General features: G+C 39.5%; 3 protein-coding genes across 4 annotated transcripts; 1 reads left to right on the top strand and 2 right to left on the bottom strand.

Moving 5' to 3' along the window:
- The first annotated feature begins 56 nt into the window (after positions 1-56).
- nsa2 (NSA2 ribosome biogenesis homolog (S. cerevisiae)) lies at positions 57-2,329 on the top strand. The gene is made up of 6 exons (XM_003965258.3): positions 57-215; positions 789-976; positions 1,065-1,215; positions 1,331-1,510; positions 1,695-1,887; positions 2,049-2,329. The coding sequence occupies exons 1-6, from the start codon at positions 213-215 to the stop codon at positions 2,114-2,116; spliced, it is 783 nt and encodes a 260-aa protein (XP_003965307.1). The 5' UTR covers positions 57-212; the 3' UTR covers positions 2,117-2,329.
- Positions 2,330-2,552: 223 nt separating this feature from the next.
- On the bottom strand, positions 2,553-5,710 carry tor1 (torsin family 1). Of its 2 annotated transcripts, none has more exons than XM_011604680.2 (5): positions 5,366-5,710; positions 4,447-4,712; positions 4,196-4,371; positions 3,776-3,903; positions 2,553-3,697 (listed from the first exon to the last, which is right to left on the bottom strand). In XM_011604680.2, the coding sequence occupies exons 1-5, from the start codon at positions 5,562-5,564 to the stop codon at positions 3,453-3,455; spliced, it is 1,014 nt and encodes a 337-aa protein (XP_011602982.2). In that variant the 5' UTR covers positions 5,565-5,710; the 3' UTR covers positions 2,553-3,452. The 2 variants fall into 2 exon arrangements, with proteins under 2 accessions (XP_011602982.2, XP_029693546.1); XM_029837686.1 differs by lacking the exon at positions 5,366-5,710 and adding an exon at positions 4,863-5,312.
- Positions 5,711-6,120: 410 nt separating this feature from the next.
- On the bottom strand, positions 6,121-10,211 carry LOC101078600 (torsin-1A-like). Its single transcript, XM_029837687.1, has 7 exons — positions 9,886-10,211; positions 9,021-9,286; positions 8,770-8,945; positions 8,350-8,477; positions 7,933-8,271; positions 7,702-7,805; positions 6,121-6,851 (listed from the first exon to the last, which is right to left on the bottom strand). Exons 1-5 carry the CDS (start codon positions 10,079-10,081, stop codon positions 8,027-8,029), a joined length of 1,011 nt encoding a protein of 336 aa, XP_029693547.1. The 5' UTR covers positions 10,082-10,211; the 3' UTR covers positions 6,121-6,851; positions 7,702-7,805; positions 7,933-8,026.
- Between the last annotated feature and the right edge of the window lie 2,504 nt (positions 10,212-12,715).

Consider the following 12,715-nt stretch of genomic DNA (forward strand, 5'->3'; position numbering starts at 1 on the left):
TGCATCTCTTTTTGTTTTAGAACAAGCCGTGCATTTTTCACCAACGCACAATTCGCAACGTCATATGACGCACTTCCTTTACGTATCGGCTACGGGGAAAACAACATCCAAGAAACCCCAGCCTGAAGGAACAAACACCGAATATTCTGCATCTTTACAAGCTCTTGTCTCTTTCAACATTTCACTGTAACTCTTAACTCCTTACAAAGAAGATGGTAAGAAAATACCTTGTTTTATTACGTAGTTTATCTCGTATCAGGAAGTTCAACAGATTAGCTCAGTCAGCTAGCGTTAGCCTGGGTTGACATGTGGTCCGGTGACGTTTTACTGCCTTCCAGTATTGTTTAGTTTATGTTATTTTACTTTTACGAACGGCAATACTGGTAATATTATAGAAGTATGTGAGGCTATTTTATTTACTCAGCACTCACAGCTTCATTAGTGCTGTTTTTAATTCTTCGTAGGTTTGATTCTTGTATACATGTAAATTGTTGCATAAATTGTGATTGATCACCAAATATATTTTGACATGCTTTCATGTCATGTAGAAATTCCAGATGTGTACACGTTTGTACACAAACAAAATTGAGACTGATTAGAATTCAACTTTACATGAGAAACTTTTGGATTGAATTGTTGCTTTCTTAGATTATTAAATTGAGAATTTGCATGAACCCAATAAGAATAAAAGTTGCCATGAATCCTCCACAGCAACAAACCTGTACTTGTATAATACTCAGCAATATGGCATGCAGTTGAAGTGTGCATGTATGCTTTTTCTTTTGTAGCCTCAGAACGAGCACATCGAGTTGCATCGCAAGCGGCACGGTTATCGCCTTGACCATCATGAAAAGAAAAGGAAGAAGGAGAGCCGTGAGGCTCATGAAAGGTCTCACAAAGCCAGGAAGCTGATCGGGTTGAAGGCCAAATTGTACCACAAACAAAGACATGCTGAAAAGATTCAGATGAAGAAAACGTGAGTACATTCAGAGAAAGATAAACATTATAATTGTAGCCACGTAACCCTATATTTGTACGTATAATCATTTCTTGTATCTTTACAGTATCAAAATGCATGAACAGAGAAATACCAAGCAGAAGAATGATGATAAAACACCACAGGGAGCCGTGCCGGCATACTTGTTGGACAGAGAGGGTCAGTCCCGCGCTAAGGTTCTGTCCAACATGATCAAACAGAAGAGGAAAGAGAAGGCTGTAAGTATCTTGCCTCAGCACTGTCAATGTAGGGAAATGAAATGAATACGATTTAGTCTGGTTTGTTGGCAAAATATTTCCCAGGAAAATAAAAATGTGTTTCTGGATGTTATAGGGCAAATGGGAGGTGCCTCTTCCCAAAGTGCGAGCACAAGGAGAAACAGAAGTTCTTAAAGTCATCAAAACTGGAAAGAGACAGAAAAAGGCATGGAAGAGAATGGTCACAAAGGTTTGCTTTGTCGGCGATGGCTTTACCCGGAAACCTCCAAAGTATGAGCGTTTCATCAGGCCCATGGTAAGTACGGTTACCAAATGGTTGTAAATGTTGCATTCAGGGCCAGCGATATTATTAAAATGACAAATGTGTTTTATCATGGTCTTGTTGTGTGACTAAGTAAATAACCAATCAAAACTATTCAGGCTTAAAGTTTGATTTGGCATCCGTGTGCTCCTTTATGACTTTTTTTCTGTCACTGTAGGGTTTACGATTCAAAAAGGCTCACGTCACACACCCAGAGCTGAAGGCTACGTTCTGCCTCCCCCTCCTTGGAGTAAAGAAGAACCCGTCCTCTCCCCTTTACACCTCCTTGGGCGTCATCACAAAAGGAACAGTCATAGAGGTCAACGTCAGCGAGCTGGGACTGGTCACACAGGGAGGAAAAGTTATATGGGGTGAGTTCCCACCAGTCCCTTTAATCCTTGCAACAAAACCATCTTCTGTTTCCACAAGAAGATATGGCTCTAGAATGTCATCAGGTTTTTATTCGATAAACCTTTTGGTAGATTCATAGATCTGAATATGTTACTTAATGGGACATTCTGTTATTTTCCAGGTAAATATGCTCAGGTGACAAACAATCCAGAGAACGATGGCTGCATTAATGCTGTTCTGCTGGTATGAGACTCCTGACCCTTTCATATAGACTGTGCCTGGAAACATGGTTGTGACTACAACAGGGAATACAACAACAACGAAGCAGCCAAGGGGCTTCAAGTGACCATCGGGAAGTTCACTAATGCTATGCTCGCTACCAGATGTTTTTGTAAGAGGACACTCAAAAAGATTGAAAAAAAAGGTGTTTAATGTGACATAAATAAACTTTGTATGACAGATTGTTTGTAGATCCTTTTTTTTTTAACCATTGAAACCAAATACAAGTACAGATTTTCTCAAATGTCAGGTTTCAAGTTATTACAATAAAATATCTCAATGGGAAGACAGTTTTAAGTTCAATAAACCTCGTGTCTGTCATTCCCCTCTGCTGGGTAAACATTTTCTAATATTTCCTCATAACTAAACTATGATGAAACCAACAAATTGAATAAAACAGGACCAAATGACACATCATTTTCATTTATTGGAATTGTTTTCCAATAAAATACAACTTTAGAGGAATAATGTGAACATTTCTAAAAGTATATGACATAATTTGTTGGTTTTAAGATCACATGGCTCTTGAATTTAAGTGGAGACACATTGTGAGATCTAAAAAGTACTTGCAGGTGAGAAGCAGCAATGCTGCATTCGATTTTACTCGGAAATTTCAAATCCCAACATAAATGCGTTTCATTGCACCTCCTCAGAAACATGCTCACCCACAGCGAGGTCATGTTTGTTCAAATGCTTTTTGAGCTAAACTAGCAACATAAAAGGTAAAATTGAAGGAGTGAGTGTTTAACTCAGTGGGTGGTGCCATTATGCTACGACGTCAATTCATCCAACTTGGTCTACTTGGATCCTGCCTGAATTTCCAAGTCAGTGCCCCGAGTTAAGCTGTTGTAATGCAGTTTTCCAAATTACAGGTCAGATCATTCTGAGTTACAAGTATTATCAACTACAGCATAAGGCCTGACTTGTAATAATCCATGTAAAAGTAGCACACAACACTGAGTCATTAAATTTAAATAAAAAGAGTGCTCATTAAGAGAGCAAACTTAGGCCTCAGACTGTCACTGCTACTGGGAATAAAGGCAGATTTTAACTCTGATCAGTGACACAAAATTGCATTTTCAGGCTTGAGCCTTCAGTATTCAGTGTAAGAAAGCAGAAACATGGGGAAAAGCCTGTTAAAATCCGACATGATGCCAGTGTTGTGCATGGCAAACTGCAGAATCCTTCAGTGCTTCCTCAGAGTTCAGTCAAAACGACTTCTTCTCTCTGATCCTTTGGGGTCAAGTCTCTGTCTTTGACAAATGCACATGGTGATAAAACGTGACATGTCCATGTTTTGTCGCCGTTAGGTGTAGTAGTCCAACTTGCTCTGTATCGTCTTGCAGCCTTTAACGGCGAAAACTCTCTCGGATTTTGGGAAGAAGACGAGATCCCGAGCCACTTCATCCGCCACGTTTAGATCCGGCTCATGTCCCCTGACTTTCATCTCATTCATGGCACACTGGACCACATGATGGTATTCCAGAGGCAGAAAAGGGACAAAGAAGTCCACCAGGTTCTTATCGATCAAACTTGTGTGCCACAATCCACCTAGAAACAGAAACAAACAAACCTCAATTAATCTGGAATTGGAATGAGGATCCTTCCTGACATTTAGCTCAAACTCACTTTTCTTATTGTTAAACACCGATAGGGAGAGCACAGTCTCTAGGTCGCGGAGCTTGATCTCTTCCCGACTTCTTCCTGCTTTCCAGAAATCTAAAGCGATATCAACGATGCTCTCCCCTCCAGCATTGCTAGGGAGTGAGAAGAAATAGGCAACATAAGATTTCTTTCAATTAAAGTCAAATGTACACAGCATTAAAAATGTGTAGTGTTCACTATAAATGTTGCAGGAGGAAGTTTAGTCAACCTGACTTTAAATCTTGGTTCACAGAACTACTTGTCATTCTGTCTTTAACTCTAGATATTATTACAAAAAATAGCTGAAGTTTTAAGCCACAATGTCAAACCAGTGTAAGTGATCTTTATAAATAGCTTAAACATGTTCACTAAGTGCACACGGTAGTGATTTGATTAATTTTTTACCTTAAGAAAATGAAGATTGCTTTCCGATAAGAAACTCCATCCAACTTGTCGTAGTAATCCAGATATGGTTTTATGCTGTCAATCAAGCCAGGGTGCATCTTGTCCATTTCATCAAATATGAACATTGAGCGTCCACATTCGCTGACGTTGCCTTTAATCCACTGCTGTAATTGGGTCTAATAAAAGACAATAAGGTTCAGAGAATGAATTCAGTCCATATGAAATGACATGTTAAACATTTGCCATCCTACCTTGTATGTATCTGACTGACTGGAATGTGGAAAATGAAGTTCCGATGTGAAAACATGGACGTATTTGCTGTCCATTCCTTCCTTAAAAATGTTTTCAGCAATGAGTTCACTAACAAAGTTTTTCCCTGTACCAGTCCAACCGTGCAGAGACAGCACCAAAGGCTTCTTTGGGTTTTCATTGCTCATGAATCCACTCACAGCTTTCAGGATGATACGTGAGGCAATGTGCTGTCCAAACAGCTTGCTTTCCAGGTCAGCCTCAAGACCTGGAGAAAGCACAGAGCACAATAAACACGATGATTCCCAAAGAACACGTTGTTGTTACAGCTTTATGCGCTTCCCGGAAGTATATACAAATATAAAGTACCGGTATGTACAAAGTAACACCCGTGCACATAAAATTTGGACACAATCACCTTTTGCATTATAGTTCACCCATTTTGGAATGCAACTTTCACGCAAATAATTCCACACTGTCCGTCCTAGTGTAGCACCTAAACCTACGACCACTGTTGTTGTGATCGGATCCACGGCGTTCGTTAAAATACCGGTTGTCAAAAAAACGTGAAGCAACAAATAAATATATGTCGACTTCATAATTTAAGGCCATCAATTATTAACACAAACTGCAAATATCTGTTAAAACTATCATGTATAAACTGTAAAAACGAACAGAGCAAACGTGCTAAATAACTAGCTTTTTGACAACGGGGAACTTCCTCATACGTCATAACCACGCGACAGAATAAACGATCTGTTGTCGTTATAGTTTAAGTAGGCGCATACGCAATTTACTAAAGCACTTTTGTACAAATCTACTGTCGTTTAACCAAATGTTGCTTTTTAATGACATATTAATAATATACGAAAAACAGAATCACGTTTAACGACTTTTTCTTTTTATATTTACGATTCTCACCCGTTCTGTTGAAATAAACCCACTCGGGACGACAGCACTCATTAAAATAGTACAATATATTCTGGTAGCTGGCTAAGAAGCCGGTGAGAGCCGCGGCCATGCCAACCGCTATGCTGGTGCTAATGGGTTCGATAGCATCCGTCACTCCGGTGCAGAGCAGCAACGACAACAGCAAGACGTGTCGCTTTGCTCTTTGCATTTTATACAAAACAGCTGCCTTTTAAAAGTAGAGCGAAACGAAAGAAAATGCTGTCTGGGCGAACGTTAAACCAGAAGCGTGTCGCGCTTGCCAAACTTGTTTACTAAGTCAACAGGAACTGCCTGATATGCAACCGGAACTCGATCTTCCTCTTTAGATTTTAACGGCAGTTGACACCCGTAAAGTTGCGCTACTGCTACCTACAGGTCTTCTTCCTCACTTGCGTCTCGTTAAATCCTTTTTAATGGTATAAGAAATTTAAGGTCTTTCCTCTCTCTTGAAATGTCTCCATTCCTCAAAATGCTCTTCTCATCACTGTCCACTATTCCCAGTTTCCTCACTTTAATCATTGCTTTCCTTTTTTCTGTATAGTCCCGGCATAATAAAAGTATAAGTTCTGTATAAGTTCTCATTACTCTATTGTATTCATCGCTTGATCTTGATGCCATTTTGATGCTCATGTTTTAATGCTTTTTAAGGCTGCTACTGAACCACTGTAGTTTACTGACTGCTTGAGGCAACTACTGCTGTCCTACAAGGAATCTCATGTTCAATACTCTTTTACATTTGTTTATTATCTGATTGTTTTCCTTCCATCTCAGCCTCTGATCATTGATCGGAACTTGACATATTGACATGATTTTCCCGTCATATATTCATTTATATCATCACAATGAACAAGACAAGACATAAAAGACATCAGACAATATTTGAAGACATGATACTTTTACCATAAAATGAAAATAAAGAAAAGCACACAGATAAATAAGTTGATGTGCAATAAGCTATTCCTAATATGACAACAAATATTTATCTTAATGTAGTGACTTTAAATGAATGACATAATTTCTTTCATATGAAAAAAATATATTCCAAAATAAAAATGTGATTCTGAATGCTAATGTTCATATAACAAATGGAGCACACGTTCAGAAACAGAAAATCTTTAAGTCATCAAACCTGGAAAGACAGAAAAAGGCATGGAAGAGAACTGGCCCAAAGGTTTGTTTTCACTCTGAAACCTCCAAAGTATGAGCTTTTCATCACATTTATGGATCTGAAACATTTACTATGTGTTACTGAATGGCACATTGTTACTTTCCAGGTAAATATGCCAAGGTGACAAATAATTTAGAGGGTGACCGCTGTATTGATGGAGTTCTGCAGGCACGAATCTGTAACTGCAAACACGTGTTGAAGACAACAGACTCAGCAAGACAGCAGGGAGCTTCGAGGAACGGCCAGCAAATGGCATCAGACCACTTGTAGAGCTTCATTCTTTACCATCTAAAGAAAAAAACAAAACAAGTTTTGTCAGTTTTGTCTCACTGGCATTTTCAGTGTTTCAAAAGAAGAGACTTCTGAGGTAAGCACTGAGTTCATTCAGCCTCGTTCCCCTCTGCTGGGCAAATATTCTGTAATTTCTTCATAACTAAACTATGATGAAACCAATGGGTTAATAAGGGGCCAAAGGACACTTTGTTTGTGTGTATTGGACTTATTTTACAAATTAAAGTACATCCAGTTTAATGTTTTTCATGATATGTGATTGATGTGATCTTAAAAGAAAGATCAGTGCAGCCAACACAAATTAAAGAAATGGGACCAAAGAAGTGGACCAGCTCAATGGTGCAGCATGTATTTCACTTTAACCCTCACCACCAGTACCAGGTCCTCCCTCCCCTCCAGTCTTGGACCTTTTGTGACTCCTTCTACACAGACAGAAAGACTAATGCTCATTGAAGAGCTTAAAAGAGAACAAAAATATTCTCACTGCTACAGGGAATAAAAGCAGATTTTAACTCTGATCAGTGACACAAAATAGCATTTTAATTCTCAGGCCTCCGTTATTCAGTGTAAGAAAGCACCAATGTGGGGAAAAGCCTGTTAAAATCCTCACACAGTAATTTTCTATGACACTGGAACAAAATAAATTATTGCCTTAATCTGACTACAACTGGACAATTGAAGTGCGTGTAAACAGTCCGACTAATATCAGAGTCCTCCTTGTTCAACCAAAACACACAGATGATGGGATTGGAAATTGGAAAAAAGCTTCCAGGAAAGCTGGTTGCAGAAGTTAACAAGAGATAGCACACACTTTACCTGCACAATACGTAACGTGTACAATACGTACAGGATAAAATCTGCTGGAGTATCCATCTTCAAGTTGCTATGTGAAGACGTTGGTCTTCTGGAAAGAGGGCCGTATTAACTCGCTGCAAAGATCCACATCGCCACCTAGTGGTGAAGAGGAGGTCATGTTCCTGTCAGTTATTCGATTTTCTCCATGCATGTAAACTGTGACAAATAATGAATTCTGACAAGAAGCTAAAGTCGAATTTTGAGCATAGCTCCTTGTTGCAACCTGGAGAATCCCTTAGATCTTCCTCAGAGGCACGACCTCCTTTCTCGGGTCGTTTCATGGTGATAAAACGTGACATGTCCATGTTTTCTTGCCATTAGGTGTAGTAGTCCAACTTGCTCTGTATCGTCTTGCAGCCTTTAAAGGCAAAAATACCCTCGCGTTTGGGGAAGTCGATGTGAAACCGAGCCACTTCATCCGCCACGTTTAGATCCGGCTCATGTCCCCTGACTTTCATCTCATTCATGGCACACTGGACCACATGATGGTATTCCAGAGGCAGAAAAGGGACGAAGAAGTCCACCAGGTTCTTATCGATCAAACTTGTGTGCCACAATCCACCTAGAAACAGAAACAAACAAACCTCAATTAATCTGGAATTGGAATGAGGATCCTTCCTGACATTTAGCTCAAACTCACTTTTCTTATTGTTAAACACCGATAGGGAGAGCACAGTCTCTAGGTCGCGGAGCTCGATCTCTTCCCGACTTCTTCCTGCTTTCCAGAAATCTAAAGCGATATCAACGATGCTCTCCCCTCCAGCATTGCTAGGGAGTGAGAAGAAATAGGCAACATAAGATTTCTTTCAATTAAAGTCAAATGTACACAGCATTAAAAATGTGTAGTGTTCACTATAAATGTTGCAGGAGGAAGTTTAGTCAACCTGACTTTAAATCTTGGTTCTCAGAACTACTTGTCATTCTGTCTTTAACTCTAGATATTATTACAGAAAATAGCTGAAGTTTTAAGCCACAATGTCAAACCAGTGTAAGTGATCTTTATAAATAGCTTAAACATGTTCACTAAGTGCACACGGTAGTGATTTGATTAATTTTTTACCTTAAGAAAATGAAGATTGCTTTCCGATAAGAAACTCCATCCAACTTGTCGTAGTAATCCAGATATGGTTTTATGCTGTCAATCAAGCCAGGGTGCATCTTGTCCATCCCATCAAATACGAACATTGAGCGTCCACATTCGCTGACGTTGCCTTTAATCCACTGCTGTAATTGGGTCTAATAAAAGACAATACGGTTCAGAGAATGAATTCAGTCCATATGAAATGACCTGTTAAACATTTGCCATCCTACCTTGTATGTATCCGACTGACTGGAATGTGGAAAATGAAGTTCCGATGTGAAAACATGGACGTATTTGCTGTCCATTCCTTTCTTGAAAATGTTTTCAGCAATGAGTTCACTAACAAAGTTTTTCCCTGTACCAGTCCAACCGTGCAGAGACAGCACCAAAGGCTTCTTTGGGTTTTCATTGCTCATGAATCCACTCACAGCTTTCAGGATGATACGTGAGGCAATGTGCTGTCCAAACAGCTTGCTTTCCAGGTCAGCCTCAAGACCTGGAGAGATCGGAGAGCACAATAAACACGATAATTCCCAAAGATCGCCACATGTAGTCCAGACTCGTCACCTATATCTGTGATTTAATCTGTAGTTGACATTATTTGTAACGGATTTTTGTTACAATTTGATTAACACCATTAATTCAGACACGTTGTCGTTATGGTTTTACACGCTTCACGCACGTTAAAATAAGTATATCCAAACACACAGCACATGTTAAATTTGGACACAATCGCCTGTTGCATTGTAGTCGACCCACTGCAACTTTCATGCAAATAATTCCATATCGGCCGCCCTAGTGTGGCACATAAACCTTCGACCACATTTGCTGTCATCGGTGTTCGTTACAACACCGGTTGTCAAAAAAGTAATAAATAAAAGTATCATAAACCGCGGAGAGCAAACGACGAGCTGTTTGGCATCGGGGAACTCCCTCATATGTCATAATCACGCGACAGCATACGTACATTTAAAGCGTTTTATAGTTAAATACTATGAAGTGCACTTGTAAAAACCGACTTGTTTAACCAAACGCCACTTCATAATGGCATGTCAATAATAAACGTTAAATAATTTATATATTTATGACTCTCACCCGTTCTGTTAAAATAAACCCACTCGGGACGACAGCACTCATGAAAATAGTACAATATATTCTGGTAGCTGGCTAAGAAGCCGGTGAGAGCCGCAGCCATGCCAACCGCTATGCTGGTGCTAATGGGTTCGGTAGCATCCGTCACTCCGGAGAAGAGCAGCAAGAGCAGCAGAATGTGTGGCTTTAATGTTTGCATTTTCAAACAACAGCTGCCTCGTAAAAGCTGACAGAAATGTAAGAAAATGTTCAACCAAAAGGGTATCTCGAACGCCAAACTTGTTTAAGTCTGGACGTTGGAGTGTCAGTGCCCGATCTGCACCCGGAACTTGAGTTGCTCCGCGGATTTTTTTCCCCCTCCCGTCTTTATTTATATTAACACAATTAACAATACAAAAATACATCAAACCATATTGAAAAAGACATTTGCAATCAAAGTAAATGAAAAAATTAAATCAAAGCAAAAAGAGGAATAAACGTGGCACGAATATTTAAAAGAAATTGACAAATAAATTCAATTAAGTAAACGATCAAATATGAATGAATAAATAGACCCAAGGTTCCACTTCAAGTAAAGTAATTAAACATCCAATATTTCAAAAATTGAGAAAACATGAGATCATCTTTGTCCAAGCATGGCCAAAACTAACATTGTTCTACCAAATATAGTGCAATCATTTATTTAAGATTTCTTTTCTATACATATCTATATGTTAACTAGGATAATTTTCCTTTCACATCAAAGCTTTTGGTGATTTAGATACCCCAACATTAAATCCCACTTTGGACATAAACGTTCAGTGAAGACTCATAAACATTCAACTCAAAATGTTCTGCCAATCCTCAATTGGCAGAACATTTTTTATTGTTTTTAGTGTTAATGGAATCTGTTTTTTATTACAGGTTTTTTTGTTAAAAAAAAATCGTCAGCTAACTGACTAATTTGTAGTTGTCTGTATCTTACGGTGGCCGAGAGGTGCAAAACACTTTAACAATCGGATGAAACAAATTTACGGATGAAACAAATTTACAAATGACGAAACACTTTAACAAGCGGCGGAAACAAATTTACAAGTAACGAAACACTTTAACAAGCGGCGGAAACAAATTTACAAGTAACGAAACACTTTAACAAGCGGCGGAAACAAATTTACAAGTAGGCTTTTCTACCGGAAAGGGAATTACCGACCCGTGGTACGTTTGGGCCAATGGATGCGTTCCGTCGGTACAGTTGGTAATACCCTTTCCGTAAGAAAAAGCAGCCCGCAGAAAACAAATTTACAAGTTACTTTTCTTACGGAAAGGGTATTACCAACTTACTTTTTCAGCCGGAAAGTACGGTGGCCGAGAGGTGCAAAACACTTTAACAATCGGATGACAAAATTTACAAATGACGAAACACTTTAACAATGACGAAACACTTTAACAAGCGGCTGAAACAAATTTACAAATGACAAAACACTTTTACAAGCGGCTGAAACAAATTTACAAGTAACGAAACACTTTTACAAGCGGCTGAAACAAATTCACAAGTAACGAAACACTTTAACAAGCTGCGGAAACAAATTTGCAAGTAGGATTTTCTACCGGAAAGGGAATTACCGACCCTTGGTACGTTTGGGCCAATGGATGCGTTCCGTCGGTACAGTTGGGCCAATGGATGCGTTCCGTCGGTACAGTTGGGCCAATGGATGCGTTCCGTCGGTACAGTTGGGCCAATGGATGCGTTCCGTCGGTACAGTTGGGCCAATGGATGCGTTCCGTCGGTACAGTTGGTAATACCCTTTCCGTAAGAAAAAGCAGCCGGCAGAAAACAAAATTACAAGTTACTTTTCTTACGGAAAGGGTATTACCATCATTTGAATCGAAAGCGGGTAAGGACTTCATCGTGACGCAGGATGGACGACATGCAAGTGGCCTTTTGCGGCAAACATTTGAGCAGGTTGACGCCGATTTGTGGTTTCTGTGGTCGGTCTTTGGCGTTTTTAAATGCCGCAGCACAGACTGAAGAACCAGCCGTACCGGGGACGTCTCAACAGCCTGTTAATGCTAAGCAAAGTAAGTGTAGCATAGCCGTCGCTATCTGAAGTACGTACAACGTGAATCAGCTGTACCATTGGTTAGCGGCTGCTAACTTTCTAACTGAAGAAAAGAAGGACATTGTGGCAGACTACGTCCGATGGTATGTTATTGACCGCAACTCATCTGTAATTGACAGGTAAGTTACATTTTCATTTGTTTTTTGTCGTTCCACCCCCCCAAAAAAATGAAATTTGCTTGAAATGTCTCATGGCATGTACTGTATATCTATGGTGTTACAACTGCTAGCCTATATGATGTCTGTCTCTCCATTCTCTGCCTTATGCTAATCTATAAATACTCAATATAACAAACAAATATAACCTTATAAAATATATAAACTTAAGATAATACAATTTAGATAGTTTAATTGGTTGTTGCTGTTGGCACTACACAGCAGTGAAAGTGTTTGTGTTCACTTTGTAGATTCAAAGATGGCCTTTCAGCCCTTCAGTTTCTGACAGCACTACAGCAACACCCTTCTTTGCTGACCCCAGTTCTCTGCCACTCTGAAAAGCGACTAACTGGCTTTGACATTGAGAGACTCTTTACACCTGACGTCAGCCCTGCATTTGCATTTAGGCTACTGTCCTGATTAGTTGGATCTGCAGAGTATGTACTGGAAGCCAATAAATAAAATTCCTGAACAACATTTAGGGCTTGTTGTTATTGATATGCTCCGTAAGGTATCCCAGAGGGGGCTGCTAAATAAAACACCTGATTATTAAATTCATGTTTCAGCTCCTGTTTTTCT

The sequence above is a fragment of the Takifugu rubripes genome, chromosome 6, assembly GCF_901000725.2.
Source record: "Takifugu rubripes chromosome 6, fTakRub1.2, whole genome shotgun sequence".
Taxonomy (NCBI): domain Eukaryota; kingdom Metazoa; phylum Chordata; class Actinopteri; order Tetraodontiformes; family Tetraodontidae; genus Takifugu; species Takifugu rubripes.